Below are 26,233 nucleotides of genomic sequence, written 5' to 3'. Positions count from 1 at the left end.
CTTGGACCAGCTGTCTGTGAGACAGACACAAGATGTAAAGTCAAGTAAAGTACTCCATGCATGTAAGTGAAGCATTAGGCTGTTTTTCCTTTGTTTTATTAGATGCAACCTCTGTGCTAGAGCTGAAGTTCACCACCATACAGAGTAGCACAGGACCTAGACAACACTTTATTTGAAGATTAGTACACAAAAAAAACCCATAAGCTTTGTCAGAAATTAAGAGTCCACTTACCCACATATTAAAAGTAAGTGCATGTTGGGCACCATGGATCAATCATGGTGTGAAGTTTGGCAAGGGACTTTTTGGAGTCAACTCTAGCAGATAAATTTCAGCCTTTGTGAAGCTGTTCCATAATTAACATTTCTATGTTTTCTGAGGTTTCTATGTTGTCTTCAGAAAGGAAAAATTGTCCTATGAAGAGACTCTGCCCTTGGATCTGCCGCTGATCAACTGGATGATTTCAGATAAATCATCTCCTTTCTCCAAGCATCAATTTCTTTACATGTAAAACTATGGTTCTGCTCTCCTTTACAAAGCAATCTGAAACCTGTCACTGAGCAGCACTACATGACAACAAATTTTGAGATCATTTACCAGATGAACACAAGCATTATTTCAATGCAATACAAGCTAGCGATGTTTGCTGGTTTCATTTGTCCACGCTTTCTCTGCATCTCTCTACTAGTCACAACACCTGCCTCTTTAAAATTCAAGGTAGGAGCTAGATTTTGCTACTGAAGCCCAAGCTTATATATATATACACACACCATTGAAAATGCCCTATAGAAACAAAGAGGATGGAACAGGTCTAAAACCTATTTTAAGAAGTCTCCTTTGTAATATAGTGTTGTACTGTCACTATGAAGTCTCTTTTATCCCAGATACCTGCATGTTTCTTCAGTTTTTACAGAAAGCTATTCACAAGGTAGTTACCCATGACACCTGATAAACGTATTCATGAGGCGGTTTCATACACGTGTGAAAAACTGTCCTGGCTGGGAAAATGAACACATTTTTTACCCATGTATTGGTGGATCCCACCGCTAGCAGCAGGTGGCTGCTTGAACAGTGTTATCATATCAGATCCTTTTTCTCATCAGCAGTTCATGGTTTCTACAGCAGGAGGTTAAAAAAGATTCAAACAAACAGCCAAGACATGGTTAGATAAAACAATGCTTTGCTCCTGGGCCTAACGCATATCCTGACATTGAAGAAGACAGTCCAACCTATGGCAGGAACTACTTGGTACCCTTGAAAAGGTTCATTTGCTGAAGCACTGCTATTACTTATCTGTAATGGACTCTGCTGTAGCACTCACATTACTGGTACTGCTTCATCATCTCTCCCTTGCACTTTTTCTCAGTTTGAAAGCCATTGCAGCCTCTCAGATCATTACAAGCCTATACTGCAGTCAGTGCACACTATCCCTCTCATGTTTTCTCTGCATAATTGAAAAAGGCAGCTGTTGATAGAAACACATTTGATCGGCACTGTTTCTGACAAAGAAGTTGAAATAGCTTGATTAACTCTCACGTTCCACCATTACAGAGTGAGATGCATTCCCTGGATCACGAGCTGGGGGACAAGATTCAATGGCATTTACAAAGGCAAACATCTGGCTTTCACAGATGACTGGACTGAAGTGGGGCTCTCAGCCAGATCCCTACAACCATTCAGTCAAAAAGACTGAGGGAAACTGAGGCCACAAACCCTACAAAGAAACTGCAGCAGGGTCACCACCAGCACCCTCGGTGCCTGGACCTCTCCCACACCTCACAGTCCCCCTTTTGTGTGTGCAAGAAATTCCAGCGTTTTTCTGGTGCTATTATTTTTGAGGACTTTCTGTTGAATCAGTCTCTAGCTGGAAGTGGTCTTAGAGATCTATGAAGACCATGCATGGTCCTGGGTATTCCTGGCTGGACACATCCATCTTCTGTTGATGAATATACTTATATACCAGAATCTTTGCAAGATGGATGGCATTCATAAATTCAAGTTATTTAGTAAAATGCATTTTCCTGCTTAGAGTTCCTAAAGCCATGCCCAAAGACAGACTTGCCTAAAAAGGCTGAGAGTGCTCCTGTACACAGGACCAGACATACCCTATATACATCCCACTGTCACATCCTGTATCACTTAAAACCATATTTTAGGCTACCAAGGAATACAGTTGATCTAGAAATTGAAATAAAAGGACATGACCAATGAAAGAGAATTCAGTAGCTCTGAAATGAAATAAGCCTTTGAGGGAACGTTAAGTTATTTCTTAAGCATTAACCATGATAAAAAAGGGAAGGAGGTAGAGAGAAGAAACACAAGCCACTTTCTTCATTTTCCTTTTTATGTATTTAAAGCTAAACACAGGCTTCACTGGATGAAGGCTAGAGCATCACTGCTCTGCAAAACTGAACTGCTAGTTTGGGCTTAAACTCATCCTCTTTCCATCCTGCCCCTCACCCCAAATCCTCCGGAGGCAGCTCCTTACAGCAGTAGGATGCTCCCATGAGGACATTTCTCCTTCCTTCCTAATGAGGAATGGTACCTCTAGGCTTTGTAGACTGCTCTCAGGTGCTGGAATCTCCCTCTCTGGGGGATGGATTTTTACAGCTGTTGGCTCTGTCCATTAAAACACTGACTTGTTAATTGAATGGGGGTAGGAAATACATTTTAGATGCAACTACATAATCATCACTCACAGATGAATGCCTTTGAGGACTGCCTTTGCAACTCTCTCTCTCGTCTATGTTTTATTTCTTCTCATTAGATATAGTCAAATCAGACTCCACAAGCCTTCATGGCTTATTCAGAAAAAAAAAGTTTTCAGGAACGAGCAACAATAGCAGTGCAATGGCAGAAGGAACCACATCCAGCTTTTCAGAGAAGCCAGTCAAAAATTACCACTGTCAGTGCTGTTCTCTACCTGAATTTGGCTGCCTGCAGCCACTGCTCTTCTGCACAACAGCACGGCTCCAACCCCAGAAGCTGAACTGAGGGCTCTGCCCTGGCCGCATCCTGATGCGATGGAAGAACTTGCCTATGGTGCACAATGTTGAATTTTCTGTGTACTGCATGTTCAACACTTCCATCAGTTTCAACCAGAGTTTTGGGCATTCAGTCCTCATCAAGTCCAGGCCCTTAACTTCCCTGTGCTTTGACTGACCCAACGGTAAACTAAGTGTAATGTGATTGCACAGCCCAGTGAGCTGGTAACAGTGCTGTGAGGCGGGGGACCCTGACTCTATTCCCAGATCCGTCATTCATCTGGTCTTCATTGAGTCACCTCCCTCTGCCTCTGTTTTTCCATCTGTGAAGCACACATAATAATACTGGGTAAAAGTCTGAGAACTGCTTCAGCAGCTTGAAAGCCTAAGATTCACTTCTGAAAGTGCTTTAAGTGTATGAAAAATTTAATACTGGACTACGGTGTTACATTGACATATTGCAAACACTTAAAAAAACTTGGTCCCCAAAAAGCATGAGATCCTCCCTTGGCTGTCATCACTGGATTTTTCCAGTACCTAAACCACTTTTAGTACGGTGCAGCAAAGACTTCCCTTCAAAGTCAGAAATGGATATATGAGCAAAAGCAACTGTGTTAGCACGTCTTATAACACTGTTCACTAGCTAAGGGGCAGCAAATGGGAAGTGCGTGCCCTTAGCTCTTCACAGCTTCAGAGTAAAATATATTAACCTAAACCACATCTGCTTTATATCGAAGGACTTTTCTCCTTAAGTCATGGAGTTTCTAGTAAAACGGCGGCATTTTTACAAGGAAAGTATCACAAAATAGCGATTAGAGGTGTACTATTTTTTACCAACACCTCAAAGGTGTTGGGAAACTTAATTGATCTGTGGAGTATTTTTTGACACAACTGAGGATGTTATGAGCATTAATTGTAATCAACAGCAGCACTCAAAGGATAATGTGGGAAACACAGCAAAATGGCTTTTGCAGCTAAAAACTTAAAATGCAGCACATAATAATATTGATTCTTCACTGGAGAAAGATACAGCATAGTCCATTTGTAGAAATGACCTGATAGCATGGCTGTAGCAAGGGAGATGTGAGAGAGACATTACTCTGGGTAATACTCTGGGATAAGGGAGGAAGCAGAGAGCAGCACTCCGTGGCAGTAAACACTCCCTCCCCGGCGCCTGCCGCTGCCACAGGTACAGTGCGGGTGGCTACGAGGGAAGACAGGCACAGTATGGAAGAGGGCAGTGCCTACTATGGGATGGGTACCAAAAACAGAGGACATGTTGGCCAGGAATGAAAGCCATTTGCTGTAGGTCTGAGTCACAACCACTTCGTTTCGGCGAGATCTCCAGGAGCATGGCTCTGTTGGCAAAACTCCAGCCAGGTACATCCCTCTCCTTCCCTTCACAGACAACTGAAGGATGCTGCCCTGGGGCTTCGTCAAGAACAAGTGAAGGAGAAAGGAAGGAACACTAGACTGACATACTGCATGTGATACGATGTCTTCCTCTCCCTTATGCATCTTTCTCCCCCTGCCTTAAGGTAAGTATACATGCAATCAGGTAACAGTTGAAACAGTTTTCAGAGCACACAACAAGTCCAATTTCCAGGACAACTGACCTACAAAGACTCACACACAAATACATAAATACAGACACAAATGTAACTATAAATAAATATATAAACATAAATGTATACATATAGCGATAAGGAGAGGGAGAAAGAGATTCAGGTGACACATCACATATCATATCTTTGAGTTTTCCACCTTTCCTGGCAGAATATTTCTTTGATTCAGGTTCCTAAGCAGCACCTCACCCCTGGCCTGACAGATAAGTGGGGAAACCTGCATGGTACCTGCATAAGCATTTATTTTTCCTTACAACTCATGTCTTCTGCAAGAAAGAGTCACACTAGGCCATGAGAACAGAACTCAAGGACAGATTTGCTGCTCAGGGGCTACAGGAAAATAACTGACAAGCTTAATGATGGGAAGGTTTGTTAACCCCTTTGAGAACTACAGCATGTGAAAAAAAGCAATCCAGAATGCTTGGCTAGGAAAAGCAGGGCAATAGGGAGGTAGAGTAACTCTCTGATGCCCCACCAAAGTATATTTTTTGGAACAGGCAGGATACCTGTCAGAACCTGGACAAATAAAAAAGCAACTGCTCTGTTATAGGCTCCCGTGAACCAGCAGCTGAAAAGATGACCATAATCAATCAATAAATAGTCACCAGTTTTATTATCACATGACAGCATGGTTTATCCTGAAACACTTTACAGATGAGCCCCTTCCTAAGCTCAGGAACACAGATGGATTTCTTCCCAGAGCAGCGAAGACCCAACGTGGCTGCATCACCATCACTATGACAGGCCAGCACGGGGCCTGACTTGCGCAGGAGATGGGCACGCACGCTCCCAGCCTAACGCAGGCAGCACAAACCACTTCACTGTGGGCATGTCAGATGCCAATTTATGCACGAGTGAGACATACGTGCTTTCCACAGTAGCTGATTCAGTGTGTGTACGTACACATTCCTACTGGTACCAAGCTATGGCATATTAAAGCAGTAAGTGAGAACATACGCAACAATGAAATGCACCACTGCTGCTGGAGGAAGATAAAATGGATAGCTGTGCAGCACTTGGCTGAGTGAGGCTGACTAATGACTCTAATGTTAGTGGCTGCTGATCAAGAAATCAAACACAGAGCAGTCCATCATAATCATGGCAGGTGAGGCAAGACAAGACAGAGCCAGAGCTCAGGATACCAGACACCTTCCTTACTGTTCCAAAAAACAGCACTATCTTCTGTACACAGAAAAAAAACCCCATCTTGTTTCAATACATAGTCCAATTCATTAGGAAACCTCTGAAACAGGATCCTTTGTTACACAGTTTGTTGCCAGATGATAAGGACGTTTTGGGGCAGTGTGTTCTCAGGAAAACAAATGGAAAATGACGTGATGGACACAGCGTGTCAAAATGACAATTCTCATTTATATCTTCACGTTAGAGACATCTTACATCTCAAATGTCAAACATGCAAAATGGATTGCCTGCAGAAGCAGAAGCAGGGAACATCAATTGTTCTGAATTTCAGAGGATTAATGTGGAAAAAAAAAGAACCAACTTTAAACTGTATCAGAAATCTTTTACAAAATCTGACACTTTGTTCTTGCTATTTCTTTATCTTTGCTTGCACTTCAAGGCCACATCCTCTTTGTCACTTCGACCACAACAGCTGATCTGACATTTTATGCTGTGCATCTGACATGACTGCCTATATAGTGCCCCACTGACTTAAGGGACAGTTCCTGCTCCTTCCCAGCAAGGTTCCGAGTAGGATCACACCACTGTTAAGTGTTCAAGAAAATAGAGGATCAGGTTTCAAACAGAAAACTTCTGAGAAAAGAAGTAAGCACATCTGTTGTGTAATCCCAGAAGAAAACAGGAATTGCACTCTACTTTCACTGTCTTGCCCAATTCTGCAGATAGATGATATTTATTCATGCCATGCAAACATCAGAAATGCCAGGGCTCTGGTCCTCACCGATACCAGGGTAAGCATTCTTTTAACACTGAAAATCTTTAATCCCCTTGGAGATATGGGAGGAAGTACTCAGCTACACCAACCACAAAACCAGTCACGGGGTTATTAGTTATTTGCCTTTTCTTTTACAAAACACACACAGAGACACAAAACAAACGCAGTATTTGCTGAAGACAATTTCAAAGGAAGCCTTAAGAGGGACAGTGTAGACAAGGACTAAATGAACTTGCAGTTTTCGTGCTGATGCACAGTCCTGCAATCTTATGAATGCACTGAACAGATGCATGGATCCAAACACCATCAGTACGGACCAGTTTGCATGCCTTACAAACTGGACTGAAACAGAAATCACAGTTGCAGTACATGCTGTGGAAAGCTGGTTACAAAACCAAAATCTGTACCAAACCAACAGAAATTTTTGAAAAAGTTTGCTCACTAGTCTGATTTTCCCTTCCTTTTGAAAATATACCTTAAATTTTTTACAGCTAGTAAGTTCCCACCATGGATGCTTTCAAATCTCAATTCTACATAGAGACTTCCTAATCCTTTTCATGAATAAGTGTGCACTTGCATGTTCACTCTTCCCATTATCATAATTACGCTAGCATATCACTTAAAAGCCACAAAATTACATCGTATTTCTATAGCCAAGCATAACACAACAGCACACAACAGCACAGCCAAATGCTTTAGAAAATCTATCCAGGTGCTACTGCTTTGGAGGCCCATCAGAAATCACTGCAGTGTGGCTATGAAGTGGATGCTCCAACCTCCTAGACCACTGCCTTCAAAGCACGTGTTCCCAGGGAGAGCGGTAAGTGTTCATGGTTCAGTGTTAATGACTCTGCATTTTAGGGCATGTAATTCATAATTTGCAGGAGAGATACTTAGGCAATCACAACATCTCAGTACTTCTGGTATTTGTCAGTGAGGGTTGCGTGCTCTCCTCCTTATGCAGCCCGACTCATCTGTCTTGGGGCAGTTTATGCAGTGTTGAACTGGAGGGTTTCTTCACTTAGGTTCAGAATAAAATCACTGCTCTCAGGAGCCAGCTACTTACGTGCATCAGATTTCAATACTACTCAGTGCTTGAGTTTGGACCTTACTCACTTTTGTATCAGTCCAACTCGGTGCCAGTATAAGTCTGGCAAGAGCTTGAACATAAACCTGAGGAAAGTGCAAGGTAAATCAGGCTCTGTGTTGCTGAAAAAAAATCATATCCCAGTATTACAGGGATGAGACTCCTTATTCTCTATTAAGAACATCTGCAGTTGAATTTCCAGAAGAAGATTCAGCTTACATACTTCAGGGAATGCACAAGCTACCACCTCTGAAAATCACGTCTAAGGAACTTGCTGAGGTTTAACCTCTTAGTTCAGTCTTACCTGATATGTGATCATTGTCTCCAGAACAGAAGATCCACAAATACTAGAACAACTCATGTGAAAATTAATACAGTGATTTCACATATAAACTGGAAGTAATGAAGTGTGCAAAACCTTTCAGGAATAAAAGACTGAAACCACGATTTCAGGAATGAAAGCTTTGGCTGATTAATCTTCCTTCATCAATAAACTATTTCTCAGGGCTGAGTGAAATAGATATAAAACACCTGCACTTTTAAAACAATGTAAGGAGAGCAGGGCATGTTATCCAGGAAAATTGATTTCCTAAGTAATTACTTTCCTGCTTATTGAGGTTTCAAGCTGAGCAAAGGGTCAGTGATGAAGGACTGTGCTGTCTTGTGGTAAATAAGGTTAATGTTACTGCATAGCTCTGTTTTGCAGTCATAGGGCATGAAAATGAACCTAAGTGCAACTTGCAATGCTTGCTCAAATATGGATTGAAATATTACACTCTGTATGAGGGATGGATCCTGTGAGATGGTCCCATCTAACTGACAACTTAGAAATGTGAACAGTTCGTCTGTGTCCTTTCACTTCCAAAAGACCGCTGGGATCCTTTCAGCTGGGTATGTTGTTTGAAGTGTTTGGGTGGACTTCTCAGGACCTGACAGCTCAAGCTCTGCCCTGGAAGGGAAGTACATCAGCTTCTCTGCGAGAGCCTACACTAGGACCATACAGGAGAGTTTTAGCTTACCTTAGGATGAAGCTGATACACATCAAAATGAAGATGACTCTAAGGTGGAAATTTGTCTCCTTCCTAAGAAATCTCAAAAATAGGGCAGAGCTATGTAAAGTGCATACCTGGGCTTCATATTTTTTAGTATTTATTTCAACAGTTGCTAACAATAGTACCCTTCACCCAGCACAGTACATCTCAGAGGAGCTGTTAGACAAGCATCTGCACTGGAGATGAAGGGCTGAGAGACACAGATTTTCAAATGAAGGGGAAAGAAAGCCCCTTTCTTATCAGTTCCTGTTCTCCAACTGTAACAATTCTCAAAAACACTACCACAATTCCTGAAACAGAATTTCCTTTGAAAATTCCATTTGTGTAAGGCAAAATGTTCTCTTATAGAGAAAAATACAATGACACTGACTACATGGTCCAGTTTCACTTTAAAATTCATCCAGTGGGAAATCTCAGAACATGTGCAAAGTTCTCCAAAAAAAGAGCAACTCTCCAACAAAGCAAGGCTAACACATGTCCTTCTAGTGCTGCTGGGAAGCTCTGGTTTGGGCTGATGGCCAAGACTGCTGCCTACAGACCAAAAGTGAAGCCAGTCTCACATACAAAATACCTTCATTTCTCATACACACAATGATTCGCTGGCTTATTACACATCACAGAGTCCACTGGAAAATAAAAGCATAGATGAAAAAGATCCCGCTATCCTTCTAAGGGCCGCAATGTGAACTTGAACCACACATTCACAACAAGAGCACCTGTACTTCTAGGTACATTGTGACGCAGCTCTGAGATGTGACATGTGCACCCCCAGTTTTGTGTGAGCCATCTGTTTTCTTCAGTTTCATTTTGCTATCCCTGTACAAAGCCTACAGCCTTGCTTCACTTAAATTCCCCCTTGGCAGACAGCTGGGATGGAAACATTGCTAGTACCAAAATGACAACACATGGGAGAGAGATTTACCTGATGGGAGCTGACTCATCCCCTTTATCGAGCCAGTCCTGCGGTGGGATTATGTACATGCACCAGAGGCCCCAGTTATAGCCGTGGGCTGCATTGGCGTATTGCTGCACTTCAAAAGTGTTGTACTTGATATTGTCAATTGCTGGTAAGATGATCCGCTTTCGATCTTCTTTGATCCGGGTAAGTGCAGGTTCCACCCTGAGAACAATAGAAACAGCAAACGTTTTACAGCCATCTAGTAATCCCAGGTCCCGCTTTGCAGTCTGATAAAACGAAGTTCTCTAATGCTGAGAGCAGTAACCCAGCGAGATGGCAGCCCATAAAACAGCGCAGCGGGATCGAATACAGGTCATCGTCATACTGAAGAGGCTGGGGCTTGGTGTGGAATACTTCACATAGCAACAGCACATGAATTATTGCCTTTATGAAGCTGTACTGGAGTTTAACAACACAAAATTTTACCAAATGTGTTTTCTGCGTGAGGCCTGGAGACTGTAATTTCATTTTGCAATGGGCAAGTGTTGAGAGGCACTATCACCAAGAGTAACTACATGGTCCCCTAACAGCTACACCACCAGCATGCCTGTTAGCGATTAAATACCTGCTCTTGCTGACAAGGCCTAAAGAACAAAACACACACCAGGGACTAAATGAATCTGAAGGTTACTCAAAGGTTTTAATCTTGTTTCCTAAGGACTGACCCCATTGGATCTAGTCTGACAAGTGTGGCTGCATTATGCCTTCTAAAACCTCTTTGGTGACGAGAAGATTTCAGCTGCCAGATGGTGCAAAAGCAGTGAGCTGCAGGAAATGTGCCATCATTTCAAAAGGCTTTAAAACATCAATGTGCTTTCAACAGAAGCTACATCCCAAAGTGTTTCAGTAAAGTAAAAAGCTTCAGTGCAAACATTCATTTCTGACCAAGGTAGTCTGAAGTTGCTATGAATTTACAGAGAAACTGCTCCAAAGAGGTAGCAGACTTACATAAGGGTGGAAAGTACTTCTCAAAGCAGCATTAGAAACAGCCACCAGTTCACTCCTTTGTAACTGTGTTTCCTCTTGAAATAAGCTTTGAAGATTTTGCAGAGCTCTCACATGTATCTTTAAGGGAATGGTGGTTTGCTGCAATTCACAGTTAGTAGGATTTAAACACTGATCTTTTATTATTATTCTTTTGTTATTGTTTAAAAGGCAATAGTTTCTTTGTTGTTTCAAGTTTGTTACCTTATATTTGTTTGTTACCTTATATTTAGCTTGTTACCATATATTTTCTTGTGTGCCAACAGAAATGGACAAGTTATGAAATTAATTCAACCTCCATTTTCAATCTGCACTCCCTCAATCTGAACTATCATAAATTTTCTGATCTCTTCTGCAAGAAGACTGCATTTTCTCTGTACTTGAATACAGGTAAAATATTCCTTTTCTGTACACAGACTCAATATCGCTTATATAAGGGCATGTACTGCTTGCTTTCTCTTCTTTTTACCCCCCTCATCAGTAGAGAGAGACATAGATTCAGTGAAACCCTTGAGTATCGATGATGAGCTACTTACTGCAAATAAACCATTTAAATAAGCAATGTAAAATAAGAGCATATCTGACAAAAGACAAGTTGTCACAGCATTTTATTTGGAGACAAGTCAGAGAGTTAAACTAGTTTTATTTGGATTCTTCTAGAAAAATGACATTTGAATTTATCAGCTAGATGCCAATAACACAGAGCATGGAAGTTTTAATAAAAAGGATGATCAGAAGCACGGTGGGAAGAGAACACCATTACAAGTTGCAGAAATTCCCCCTGGCCAGGAAGGTTATGAAAAACATGTTCATCTCATATGCAACATGTATTTGTTTGCTACTCTACTTGATTTATACTGGGAATAAATCAATGCATCCCCCATGACTGGAATGGCCTGAGGTCTCTCTTACTACTGCCTGCCACCTGCAATTTTTGGTGCAGTACTTCTATTGTCAAAGCCCAGTCCTGCAAGGTACCAAAGACCTTCCACAGAAGCATGAGAGTGCATCAGCCCAGAGGAGGTACAGTGACTTCAGCTCAGGCTGCCAAGTACCTTTTTGGCTTTAAAATATTTCCTTAGTCAGCAGGATCATGTGTTGTTTCTTTTCCCCCTTTTTTGGCATGGCATTTAAAGAACTGCACCCCAGACTCAAAGAAGATTTTTTTCTGTGTGAGAGACAAGAAACAACTGAGAGAGATTCAGGACAGTGCAGTACATGATTCAGAATGCCAGCTCGTATGGTCTTTAGGCCACTCGTGCACCCACATAAAGAGTCAACGTGACCTACCAAATCAGGATAAGCCACTTCCGTTATTAATATGAGATTATATTTATGAGATGAGCTGGTTTAAAAACCAGTGGGTGTATGGCAGAAAAACTCTTGCAACTCCAATAAAGCAGGGAAAAAAAAAGCATCTCACAGAAAAGATGAATCTGCTTTTTTCTTTCCATGTTATCTCTGCTTATCAGCCTATAGGCAGCAGAAGAAAACACAGCAGAACAATAGAGATGCCAGCCAGACACCCCTCTCCCACTACGAGTCAGATGCCTCCATGCATGGCTGTGGTAACCCCTGGGTATATCAGCAGGAGGCTCTCCCACTCCCTTCTGGCCTCTGAAACAAAGGTTTTCAAAATACCAAACGGCAGGTATAGATGTCACTAATGACAGGCCACTAACTGTTTGACTGGAAGAAGAATCCTCCTCTTCATGGTTGTGGAGAAAAAACTATCGCTGTCCATGCGGAGCGCTTGCACCAGAAGCCTCGCTACAAAACTGACTCTGAGTTCCTTTGCAAACCAAACAAAACCCTGGGAGGTGGTCCACTCCTGAAGCCCTTGGGCATTGCTTCAACAGATTTAGTGCATTGGGGAAGTCACAGAGCAGAGGGATTATGTCCTCAAGTGAGATCTGGTGCACATCACAGGGCACAGTCGCACCCAGTGACTCCCATAGCATGCACAAATGTATTACGTTTGGGTCTGATTTCCAAATCTGTCCTGCAAAGCAGGAAAACTGACTGCATGCCTTCTGAAGGAGAAAACTGTAAGTGGGTTTCCTTTGTAAGAATCAAATTCTGTCATTCTTATTCACTACCATCTGATTCTGGAAACAGGTCTTTGACAAGCAAGGAGTTTTTAAAACTATTTTATCTCTCTTGGCTACAGTTCTTTGGTCACCAAATCCTCAAGTCCTCAGTTATTGGGATGTTTATGTTGATACAAAGCAAGACCGTTTAACCATCATACTTAAAACTATCCTGAAATTTCCATGTTCCTTCTACAGTTCCTCCTTGTGTGCTCATTTTGCAAGTATTTTACTTTGAAGGGTAGATTGAGATCGTGTAATGAAAAAGCTAAAAGACATAAGGAATTTTTCTCCCTTAATGTCAGATGTCTGCAGTAGACCCCCCACATCCAAGGTAATTGCCTCAAACTTTCCTTCTCAGCAGAAAGAGGCAGAGGCTAGCACTGTTATAGTAAGATGCTTCTCATAATAATGTAGACAGTGAAAATAGGTGAGATTAATAATGTTCCAGAGGAGCGTATTTTGAATATAAAGGGAATTTAGCCTGCTACTTTCCAAGACAGCTTAAAATTGGACTGTTGAAGTGTAACCCAAATAATGGATAGAGAAAGAACGTGAACAAAATATTTAACGGTCATTCTGATTTTCAGCCCTTGGTCATATTTGTGATTGTGTTCATCTGATACTTGCGTCTTGGAAAAGCTAATGTGGGTCCTCATTTTCTTCATAACAGGAACATTCCATTCCCAGCCCTGGTGCTGGTCATACCAGCTGGTCATACCAGCCATCACCAAACTACTCCTGTCACTCTACAGTTGACTCTGTTTTTCCAGTTGTATGGCTTACCTTTATTACCACCTGACTTGGTGCTTTGCATCTGAATGGCACAAGGAGGGATCTCTGGAGTGTACTACAACAGTCGGATCAAAATACATGATGAAATGTCATTAATCGCTATCAATCTATTCATTTAAAATCTCAGGTTTTGAACTTTCATGAAATCTGAGGCATCTGAAAGCTGTGATGGAAGTTCTGTTTCAGTCCCCTGCACTCATGAAATGTAAATGTTGAAGATTTACATTTGTGTGTTGACGAACACTTCAACAAGTGTTGGTATCTCTACCTTCAGGTTACAGATGAAGTAAAATGCCATGCCAAGGTTATAGAGTAAATAGGTATGAAAGCAACTGTTGGAACTTCATTTTCTCAACCTCTCATCCTCCGCAGTGGAGGCGACTTTCTTCCTCTGTCTGTATCCACACGTGTGGAAATCACATCCCCACAGGAATTAGGAACAGGAAAGGTTCGGTATCTGGACAGACTGCACATTTATCTAACATCCAAAATACGTTCATACCTACAAGTAAGAGAGCAGCTCTGAGTCACAGATGGAAAGAGAAAATCCAGTGCAGATTAGTTCCATGTTCCTTAGCCCAACTCGGAATAGAGTGTCTTTTAATTAAACATTGTACACCTGTGAGATTTCAGAGTTTGTCTTGCCCAATCAGGGACAGCAGAAATAGCAATGGGGTATTCAGACGCCAAGCCCTAGCTCCTCTCAGTGAGATCTACAGGAACATTCAAATCCCAGATTCTACCAATGCACCCTCTGCACTACCGACACTGCTTTGTGCTCTATTTTTCTGCCTGCCAAGATCCCTAGGTAATGGCCAGTGACGAAGGACTATAAGCTTGAACAGGACTGGGTAATGGACTGTGTTTACATTGCTTATCTTAGGTAATCCATGAAATATGAGGGGGTTTTTATTGCTATTCATTGCTAGCAAAGTCCAGCCTTGGAGTAGCTCTATCAGGCTCAACGGACTTACATGGTGTCTTTGTCTCTGTAAGCTGAGCTACACATTCATCAAATCCTTTGTCAACTTTGCTGGTAATTTTGGCTTTGTCTAATTGCTTCAGGTTTTTGAAAGGATTATGATTAAATCTTTCCTAGTAATTTCTAATTTTTTTCCTAATTTTAAACTGCTACATTATTATGTAGATTTAATCATCCTTTTTATAGACACCAGTGTTCTTTCCCTGTTTTTTTTTCCCCTTGTCTTGTTTTTCCCATTGTGCATCTGCAGAAGTCAGGTGCTCCCGGCAGCTCCCAGGACTAAAAGGACAGAGTGGAAGAGGTTGCTGAAGTCCAGGTAAGTTCAACATGCTATGCTGATGAGCTGCGATATGTTGTTTGAGTATTTCCTTTCCACATGGCCATGGCTGGCAGTAAGGCAGCATTCAGCCCTGCCTGATTAGGTATATAAGCCAGATGTGAATATTGAGATTCATCTCTATTTTTCACAGATGCAAAAATATTAGGTTCCTAGTTTGTATCTGAGTCAATGTACTCTGTGGACACAGAGTAGCATATATAGTTAACAAGTTATTTACTGGAGCAAGAGGAAAAATTCTCCCAGGCATATTCATAGACATGATGGATTTCAGTAAAGTAAATATAATCAAAAGTTTCAGCTTTAAAGGTAGTGTTTCCCTTCATCCAGTTCTTTTTTCCACCTAATAAAAAACAAGTAGGCAATTTGGGCTGGAATTTGAGTGACGTAAGAAGTTCCTCCCTTCTATCCTCTCTAAAAATATCTATTTGTCAGTGTCCTCCTCTCACTCTGAATAGTTTTTCCTGGTGAATGGTTAAAGCCAGAGGAGAAAGGACAGTAAATTTAGTTTGGCTAAATGGTATTTTCACTGGGGTTTTATTTCTCTGAAGCAGTTCCAGAAATACAGTAACACACTGCTGAAGTCTCATTCCCAGGACTCAGCCCTGTGATTAACAGTGCTTGGTTGAAACCCCACAAAGCATATGCGTGTGCCATGATTCTGGTGGGCTTCCCACGGGCACAAGCATGTGCTAGGAGGAGCATGCACAGCAGGTGCTTTGGTAAGTGCCTGCTTCTTAGAGAAACTGTCTTGGGGAATTTGTGGAAGGTATCTCCGACCAGGAGCACATTCACAACAAAAGGATGTCTCAGTTTGTCAAAGTGTTGAGCATATCACTAAAGACAGCACATGCATTTCATTCATTTAATTCTTTTGCCTACCAGTGGATCAAGTTCTGGATTAACACTGGATTTTCCAAGGTGTTGAGCACCTCTGATGACTTCAGATTGACTCTGGCAATGCCAGTACTGTGGGCCCCCAAAAGTAAGTGCTCCTAATATAAACATTAGAGTTAGAAAAGGAGTTGGAAGGCAGAATTTAACCCAGAGTATAGAATAAGCCTGTAGGAAGATTGAGAGCAAAGGCAGGGGTCACACTGTGATCACATGGGCTTCTCTAATCCTATTGTAAGTCAATCTCTGAACATATATGCATTCTGTATTTAACAGTGGGCCAATTCAGAGCAGCCCAAACCCCATGGGAGACCACAGCAAACAAAAATTGTATGTCCTTATCAGATTGCTGGAGAGTCCACACCAAGGGGGAAGTCTAATTTTTCACAATGCTAAAAAAAGCAGCTTCTTCCAGGTGAAAAACAGATAAAAACAAGTTAGTAATGAGGTCCTCAGCACACATGATTATATAGTTCACCTTTTAAAATATGTAAAAACACCTGCTGACTTCAAGCAGACTTTTAAAAAGGCACAACGTAGGAATAAGTGCACACACCTAAGAGAAACCACATGCATGCTGCCGGCCAGATGCTCTGCTGTCCAACTCTTCTACTCCAATGGACTTCACAACTTCAGGGAAGCTTTGCTAACGTGTGTCATCTGAGGAGTGGGCCCAGAATTCTTTTCAGTTCTTTGGTAGAATGATTGTGCTAGGCATCTGTCAAAAATTTCCTTTCTGCCCGCCCCCCCATGTATGTTTTTTTTAATTTGTCCAAAAGTAAATCCTTTCCTAAACTATAGGAATCACATTGGGAAATGTCCCTCCTAAATTCTGCCCTGTCCCAAGTGGGTACCCAAATACCCTAATCTCTGGTTCTTTTGAGAGAAATATGTCTATTTTTCATCTCCACCATCACTATTCTAATTTTTACTCCAATAAAAAAAGAACATTAAAAAATCCAACTGCTTCTTTTTCTCCCCTTCACAAATCAGAATTATTATTTTTTTTCTTTCAAGGACTCAAGGAGGAGTCCCTATAAGATATAAATGAAAGACAACATGGTCTCATCTGTTAGATTTTATGGTTTAGTGGGTTTAACACCATATTTTAGTCTGGCTGCATCAGTGTCATTTACCATGAAGTAAAAACTTAACACAGAAATATAAGAAAAAAATATGTGTAAACTGAAAGCTTATTTTGCATGTGATTTTATACGCTACCTCAGATTTCACTGACAATATACATTTATCAGATGCAGACAAGCAGGTCTACTGACATACATAATTCTTCACTGCGGCCAGCTGAGGAATATTTCATGCAGAATGCCTTTCCTGTAAATAAGTGTTCAGAGAACTAAAAAAAAATAAATTTCATACTCGTTCCTCAGTCTCTAAGAGGAGAGAGAAATTCCCCATCTGTTCTACCTGACATCTCTATCAGCATCCCTGTGTGCCCGAGGAGGTTTCAGACCTGTAGCCCCCAGCCAGAATGGAGAAACACAGCATAAACGCCTGCTGGAGAGTTAAAGATCAGCTCTTTGGCTGCCAAATCTGAATAGCTCTTTTCTGCACCACTGAAAAGCAATGAGGATGCTTCAATGAACACTCTAGGTTGTTTAGGTAGATGAATAGTTGAAGTTGCTTTTCTGGCATGTCCTCTGTATGTAAGCTGGCACTGTCCCATGAATCTGAAAGACCCACATGGCTTCTGTTGCACACTGTCCTCTTCATTCAGATAATGTTAGTTCACTTTCGCTATCTAAAACATGTATTCCATTAAGTTACCAAATTGATCCTAAGTGATGGTAGAAACTTTGGATGAGAAAAAACTCCCTTAGTAAACACATGTCCTTTCCTTTGCATTTGCATAAATAAAACTTCCCAGGTCAAACTCAGTATGGTACCAGGGATGCTGCAATGAACCATGCCCTGAGCAGGAGTGATAGATGTGAACCCTCCAGAGAGGAGGGAGAGCACCGGAGAAGGATTGCAAACATGATTTCACCCTCACCTTCAGCATTTCTCTCACTAGAAGGAAAGAACGACCTGGACCTTGCCACGGCCCTGAAGAGTCACCTGAGCTTGAACAGGGGGGACGGGGAGTTTACCTGCTGGTGGAGTTTGGCTTCCAGTACATTGCATGAAAATATCGAGGGAATTTTCAGGGAGCAAAGACCTTGTGTCTTTGCCTTACAAAAGCATAAGCATGTCTCTGTTCTAGAGTACTTGGGATAACCAAAGCCAGTAGAAGATTAGGAGGAAATCAATTTCCTTTTTCCTTTACACACTTTCTTGAGAATCCATTGCTTATGGCCACTATAGCAAATCGCACTACGTACTACCGTATAAAATAGCATCTGCAAAATATTAGCCATAGACCTGGGGATCTTGCTCTTTAGCTCTTCTTCTTAGTTCATTAAAATGACAGTTTTCTATATTTTTAAAACACTGCCAACTTCAGGGATGATCCATAACGATGGTCTGTGTGTGGCACAGTCTGACGGATACTGGCTTATATTTCAGGTCCTCTTTCTCATATCAGGCTGCCTCTGTCTCTCTGGCATATTGAAATCTTTTGACGAAATCCTCTTATTCCATTGCTTCCTTATTGATACTCTCCTTTGTCTGGCAAAATTTTAATTACTACAGTATTGCATAACTCCATTCAGTGCTCCAATATGACCTCTGTGATATGAGCAAAAGCAATTCCTAAGATAGAAAGCAAGTGTAATACTCTACCGTTATGTCTTCTTTTATGGCACCTAGCACTCTCTTTATGGCTGCTAATATATTGTGGTCTCTGCATTTCACTTACAATTTCTGCCCTCCTTCACTCAATGTGTCCTTTTTCTCACCCAGAGAATTAACACCCTCTCTGCTCTCTCTCCTTCCTGCTCCCAGTTATAATGCAGTGAAGTTCTCGTCCCCTTGCCGTATTATTCTTTCTCATCTCTCAAAGACAGGAGTCTATATAATGCTCTACATCTTCTGCAATACAATTAGCAGCCAGGATATACTGTACTCAGTGCTGTTATGTATTGCTTAATGCACAGTGGGTGGACCTAATACAAAAGTCAGAGGAGGAATGCTGAAAACTTCAGAGGACTGAAGGGAAAACTGAACTATACAGGCTTAAATATACCCTCAGAGAGGAATGTACAGGAGCTTTCACACCTATTGGTTCTGCTGGGTTGCTGACTCTAGATGCTGACTTCTATTGACGTTAAGTAACCATTAAAAACAGACAAGGTTCTATGGCAGGACAGGTTGAATTTTACATATGAAATGTACACATACATTATTGTGTAATTTGAATTTAAAATTCCATTTGAGGAGTATTAGTAATGGCCTCCCTTTCAGCTAGTCCTCTCCACTGTTGCTCTCACAGCTGCAGTATTGGCTCACACTATCAAAAGCCTTAAGGGGAGCAGGTCAGTAGAAAATCTCTGCTCTGCACTAATACATTTCAACACCTGAGAAGAAAAAAGCAGCAATTAAGCACAGCAAAATAAATAATTCAATAGATAATTTGACTTGCCAGGTTATAGAGTATTTTTTTTATATCCTACCAGATTGTATTTTAGTTTAGAAGAAGCGTCCCTGGAGAGAAATGCTGTGAGTACCCATAAAATGCTATAGTGCGATATAAGGCAAAAGCTCACCCATAAATGGGGCAACTATTGTTTAAAGACAAGGTTTTTTGTTGTCAGAGTCTTGCATATTTCATGATAAAATGATGAAGTCTCTCTCTGATTCTTTATGAATTAATCTGCCAACTGATTAGGCAGGTAAAGCAGCCATAGATTGGAAGACTAAAATTGCACTGCAGGTACTTGACTTTTAGATGGAACACAAACCAAACAGAAAGCTAAAGCTCTTTTCTGTGGTAAAGGAATTGGCTTATTTTTAATTGCCTCACAAATAATCCAATAAAGGATTAATTAATTGTTGGATTAATAAATCCAACAAACAAAGGCAGCTTTGAGTGGGAGCAATCCATGTGGCCTCTGAATACATGAATATACGTTGAAAATAGGGGAAAATATTCATGCAAGATGAGACTTAGTAGGAGAATAGAACAGCAGTACTTTAACAAGATACTCCCGCAAGTCCCACACGACTACCAGGTTTATAGGGTTATGGAATAGGGGTCATGTTAACCTGGTGGGAAAAAAATAAAGCAGTCCAAATGGAAGGACTTTCAGTCCCTCCTAGTAAAAGATGAGATGAAAACTGAGATGACAGGCAATGACATATGCACAGGTGGACAGAATTAAAACTAGGAGGAAACAGGTAAAACAAGGTTTGAGATGGCTGTCAGCAGCCCCAAAGGAACAACAGGAGAAACAGCAGAAGGGAACACTCTGAGCCTCCACATGCCCCTGAAACAAAGGGATACGTGATGTTTCTGGTGCAGTTTGCTATTCTCATTCATCCTCTGTAGCTGCTCCAGAAGACAAGTGGTCTCAAAGCAGCTACACAGACTGGCTCAGCAGTATTACTGAGACTTAAGCACACTTGTTGAAAGGAGAGTACACCAGGGAGGATGCAGTAAACACAAACACTTTTTATCTCGGATATACACACACTTTCATTTATTGAGTAGTCTAGGTTCTTGCTATGCTGATTTCAACCCTTTCTGACATTAATGCAAAGCAGTAATGTTAAAAAAAAAAACACAACAGACACAACCAAAAGCAACCACAAAACCTTTCCTGCTTACTGACACCATTGCCTAGCTTCTCTGAGTGGTGTACATCAGTAAGATCTCTATGTCCTTTATAGAAGTGATAACAAAATTCTCCACAATGCTCAGAAAGCTGCAGCTTGGGCAGGACAAGCACTGGGACCAGTACCCAGAGCATGCTCTCCCAAGTCCCCGATTCTGTCCAGTAGCTGATATGAACCTTACACGAACATTTGCAATGACTGGAAAGATCTAGTTGCTTTAAAAGCACATAAATAAATTAAAACAGCTCTTAAGCTTATAGAAAATTACTACAACTGCTATTATAGTCTTTCATAGTCCTGGGTAAAAAAAATGGGGTGAACATAAACCAGGTGCACTACAAGACTTACTTTATTGCATCTTCCATTTTATAAAGATTTTCATGAACATATAAAAATACACACTCCACTCCTTTGCAATTAAATTTCTCTCTGGTTGTAAGTACAGCTATTTTTAGTTTTAATTTGGGGATATCTCCCAGAACTGCATAATCAGCTCCACCATAACCCTGCATCATCATTATCAAATACCAGACTATCTTTGGAAAATACATATTTTACATACTGAAGGTTCCAACAGCCCTTTTTCAGCTGACTATACATACCAGTTTGTCCAGCCCCTACTTTCGGTAATGCAAATATTAGCCACTAAGTGGTGCTACAAAGATTTACTCCAACTGCAGATCTGGCCCATTAAGCCCAAACCTGTGCTTGCCACGCTCAATACTGCTCCCTTGCAAAACAAAGGGGATGAGGAAAGGATTGACAATTTCAAGCCCCATCAAAAATGCAAGAAATAATTCAATGTTTCCCTCAAATGTAAATACAAGAAAATTTATGAGAAAATCAGATCTATATCCAAGTTTCTAAGAAGAAATAATAGAAAATGAGGAGATAAAAAAAAAAGTCCTTGAAAGTATGCATCTGCCTCCAGCCCAGAGCCTCCTCAGTGGCGTCTCCCCATTTGACTGCTTTGGAGGTTTTATACTCATTGTGGTTTCAATTACTTCTCTCTCCACTGAGCTATACTAGAGCAGGCACAACAGCTTTTTTATGGATCTTGCAGCCACTGCAGAAGATTGTCAGCAATGTTGCAATAATTTAGAATATTATTAAAAAGTAATTGCTAATGTGATAACATCAGCCTACAGCCACCTCATCCCTACAGTTTTTCAGCTTCCCTGTTGCTGAGCAAATCTCTTTCACAGCCTTTGAGACATAGGTCACACTGCAACAGTACCGCTCTCCCTGGGAGAACAGCCAACAACTTACCAGCCAATGTTGAACTCAACGTGAGCATCAAAGAACCCGACAACAGGTGAGGTTGCTGCTTTCCAGCCTTGGATTCTGGCTCGAATCAGTCCTTCTCGTTTGTTATTGCGCACTATTTTCACCAGACCTGGGTATCTTTTATTGACATACCGGTCCAGATTAAATTTTAGCTCAACTGCAGAACAAAAATACCACACAAATATTCAAAATGAGAAAAGCCCTGCAACGTTATGTTTTACTTTGATTTATTCTGCAACAGAAAGGGAAAGAAATGCTTAATGTTCCTAAACCCTTAGTCAGTCTCACAGATACAAACCAAGTATCACAGTTGTGGCATGGACCAGTTCCAGGGGTATCAACTCAGAAATTCTCTAGGCATCAGAGCAGTTACTGTTAAGACTTGCACAGGTTTAGTATGACCTGATGGATTTGAGTATTGTTTTGAAGAGGTAGTTTGTCTAAATATTTTTAACTGATTACTATTATAATTCTCTGATGATTTGCATTAGGTTACAGTTGGCCTCTGGAGGAGCAATTCTGACCTTACAGCAGTGTAACATGGGAGTCTGGTCATTTTTTTTTCTGATTTATGCTATTCAAGTAAGAGTTTGAAAAATAACCTCAATGGATTTTGGGTCAACAGCTAATTCAGATCACAGGGTTTTACTTTAAATATAATTAAGACTCCTCAATACCAGGCTTCTTCCTCGCTGAACTAAATGGATATTGAAGATCTCAAATAGACTTCTCTTTTGTTCATTTTCAGGCATTCAACCACAGACAGAGTAGAACTCATTCACTCCTTTATTCAGCCTCATTTCAATAGGCTTATAAACAGGCAAATTACCAAAATAGTCTCTCTATTTTTTAAAATAAATCTAGTCCGGTAATTCATTTACACTTGCAACTTATTCATAATGAGGCTTTTACACAAATATATTTATTAGGAAAACTAGTAGAAGCTTCCAGAACATTAGAAGCCTCATTCTTCTGATCTATATTACACAGCAGAATCATTATCATTGGAATCAAAGACCTGATAAATCTCCAGTTATCTAGAAGAATGACAGAGAAAAGCCATATAAGAGTTCACTGACGAACGAGTCCAATTCTCCTCTGTATTACATTGACTCTAACACTTTACAATCTCACATAATTACTCCATAGGTTACACTGCCATAACTAAAAGCAGAATTGGACAAAAGGTTTCTTAAACCTTGTTTCTTAAAGGTTTTGGAATTTATTTTTGTTTTAGTGGTTTATTCTCTCAACCTTCCTTTCTCTTTGGGGATCTTGAAGAGGAACAACAACTTTTAAAGCTATTTAAAGCTATCTGTGGAGGAAATGCTGAACTTGAGCCTTATTTTAACAAATATTATTTGAGAAGATGCAACAGTTCTAGAAGTCTACGATATAACAACTTAAAACACAACAACAGTTCTTGTCACCTGTATCCTAAAAGTTCATCAAACCCAACTGTCCTGTGAAGCATGTTGATCAATAGCACCCTATGCGCTCACCAATATTTTGAGTTTTGATTGCTGTAACAGAAGTGTTATTTTTACACTAATGAACCAGATGACCTGAAAGTTGCATGTGCTTTGTGCCCATTCTGTTTCATTCTCATGGTCAAATTTACTCCCTACCTCAAAAAATCAGACACAAAATCTGATATTATCAACACCTGTTAAAATCATGAAGCAGCAGAGTGTGCTGCCATGTAAAAGAATAGAAACTGTCTGTAAGGACAATATGTGGCTCCACTTTTCCTTGGAAGCAGAATTTAAACTTTTAGCCTATCAATGGTGGTATACCTCTGGATCTGAAAATTTGGAGAAAAGTGTCATTTCTACATTAAGATTGCTTATAAAAATTACATTCATCCTTGTGAGGATTTCGATGAAATCAGCAAGGTTTATCCACATAATGTTTATTTGTTATACAACTAGTTGTATTCACAGCTTTGTGCAAGTGGCTCAATCAACCCTCTCATTAACAAACACAAACTCTTTTAAATTCTAGTGACTTCAGTAGAGGTACATCAATTTACACCAATTTATGATATAGCTTATTATCCATAAATCAGTGGTTGCATGTATGACCTTCCTCCCCCGGCTGTTTAAATGCACCATGACTCAATGCTGTTTCATCCCAACATTAAAAAAAAAGCATTTCAGCTAGTAGTAACCAAACTCCCTTTGATTTACATTTCACGTCCGTTAACCACACACGATACAGTACTCAGAGGAAAAGTTACGTATGTTCACCATTGTCACTGTTGTCATCCACCAGAATGATCTCTTTCAGCAAGTGCGATGGGGTGTGATTCACAACGCTGTGCACAGAGCGCAGGATGACAGAGAGCGCCTCGTTTACAAATATAAAGACCACAGAGATCTGGGGCAGGTCATCTGGGTAGGTCATCTGTTTGCACCTGTAGAGAGGAAAGAAAGAATTAAAACCCAAGCAGCCACTGGGTGGTAAAATACACTGGAGAGTGTCCTCTCCTCATTACTCTCCAGCATATAGGGACTTGCAGACTTTGTTCTTTCTAACCCCAAACAAAGATGTGGTAAAAGCTCAAAAGAAGCAACATAGCTAGGATCAGCACTTGCCACCCTTTCTGATTTTGCAGTTTGTGCAGCAATAACAAATGTATGACGTTTGTTGTACAGGCATGCACTTGCTGAAATATTTGCAAAACAGATCTGCTCCATCTGAGACGTCACCTTGGTAGGCATCCTGAGATTCACAATTTGCTTTCCTGCTTGCTCACTGATGCATATACGTTACCACAGGCCATTTTGAGAAGAAAAACTGGGGTCTGAAGAAGTCACACAGTACAGAGCAGAACCTCTGCTTCCAAGGCCCCAGCCCATGCCCCTCTGTAACACCATACTGCCTTGTTTCAGTGCAATTCTCTCCCACTAGCAAAGATTCTAACTTTCAAAAGTTATCTATGTGTTCTCACAGTCAAAAGCCATTCAGAATTACCATTGCAATTACTGAACCTGCTCTCTAAAATACTGCTAATGATATCACAGGAAATGACTTTTCCTGCTCTTATCAAACTTTCTGACCTCTTTGCTCATTACTTTGGCATAACAATCACTTTTTTTCCCCACTATCAGCAGTCATGGGGATGGGAAGGGCGACAAACACTTGACTGCTGGGTAACCTCTGGAAATCTGTTATGAATTCTAGTAAAGTGCAATTATTCATAATTCCTACTCATCCCAGCACTATTTGCTCAGAGACCTGAGTAGTTGTCATTGATTATAGTGTTACTGTAGCTACTTACTGGCAGCTTGCTGGTGGCCTGTACCATACAGAGGACCACTGTGTAAAACTTCTGGCTAAGCATCATTCTTACACAGTCTAAAAATAAACCTGGAACAAGGACAGAGATTTACAGGAGGTGTGAATGCTCTGACACAGTCTCCTCCTTGAATTTCTGTTTGAATGTGATTTTCCTCTTGACCACACCAACATATCAAAGAATGCCATCAGGAATACTTCACTAACAGGAAAGAGCCGTTAGCTAAAAACATGGACCTTGCAAGGTTTCCCTTGATGAGGGACATCTTTGATCTGACAGCAAGTTGCTTCAGAGCCTCACTTGTATCAGCAGGCCATAGCAAATTGCATCTCAGTAAATCGGACTGGTACCCAGGGAGTGGGTGCATTGCTGGTGGAGATGAAGCAGAGGGAGCCTACTATGCATCCTGGTGGGGTCCTGCAGCAGCACTCACAGCTGTAGGGAAGTAGGGGAAGCAAAGAAACCATGTAGTTGAAGTCTGGAGGCAGCAAGGAGGCTGTGGCCGAGGAGGAAGAGGAGGAAGTACAGCGAGAAAGAGATGGTAGTCAAAGCAGCACTTGCGATGTAGAGGAACAAGCAATCAAAGGAAAGGTAGGATGAATGCAAATGTCAGAAGCAGAGACACATGTGTGGAATGACCAAATATTTTGCCTAGGAAAAGACAGGGCATCACTGAGATAGTACAAGACCTCAGTGGATTAGGCTGGGCTTCCATTACCTTCTGATCAAGAAATTCTGCCGAACTTTTCTGGAGTAAAAAGTATTTGTTTTATTGGCAAGTGAACTGAAACACCTGGACATCCAGCCACATGTTCCTGTCCAGACTGAAAGGTTGAGTAGGACTAATCCCCAGCGCTCTTCCTCCATCCTCCCTCTTACATTCTGAGAAAATCGGTATTTCTAATTCAAGCTTTAAAACCAGCACACCCAAACCATAACCTCCACTTTTGATTTATTTGTTCTTTGTCATACTATTATAATGCATCAATGCATTATTATCCTAAGTCTGATGCCATGGTCTCGCTGGTTCATAAGACTTTTCATGCCTTGGTACTCAGTGACTACTTACATTGTAGGGCATCGTGAACTGCTTGAGATAAAGGGCTGTTTTGAATTTGTTATCCCACTTGGGTTAAGTCATTCCTGTCACTTCTCACTGCATCCTTCCTTCTGTCAGCTCTCCCATTTCTCTGTTAGAAGGATATAGTTG

General features: G+C 41.0%; 1 protein-coding gene across 1 annotated transcript in view; it reads right to left on the bottom strand.

Annotated features, from left to right (window-relative positions):
- The window catches only part of GALNT9 (polypeptide N-acetylgalactosaminyltransferase 9), a gene marked incomplete at its 5' end in the record, with an annotated part of 152,794 nt that overhangs the window by 74,454 nt on the left and 52,107 nt on the right, over nucleotides 1-26,233 (bottom strand). The window contains 3 exons of the mRNA XM_010295802.1: nucleotides 9,587-9,784; nucleotides 21,705-21,879; nucleotides 23,972-24,138. Of these exons, the coding sequence (XP_010294104.1) occupies nucleotides 9,587-9,784; nucleotides 21,705-21,879; nucleotides 23,972-24,138 (540 nt within the window). The remainder of the gene's footprint in view (nucleotides 1-9,586; nucleotides 9,785-21,704; nucleotides 21,880-23,971; nucleotides 24,139-26,233) is intronic.

This window comes from Phaethon lepturus, unplaced genomic scaffold (assembly GCF_000687285.1).
Source record: "Phaethon lepturus isolate BGI_N335 unplaced genomic scaffold, ASM68728v1 scaffold8991, whole genome shotgun sequence".
NCBI classification, from domain to species: Eukaryota; Metazoa; Chordata; class Aves; order Phaethontiformes; family Phaethontidae; genus Phaethon; species Phaethon lepturus.
The sequence above is the reverse complement of the archived record's forward strand: the minus strand, read 5'-3'. Positions and strand labels throughout refer to the sequence as shown.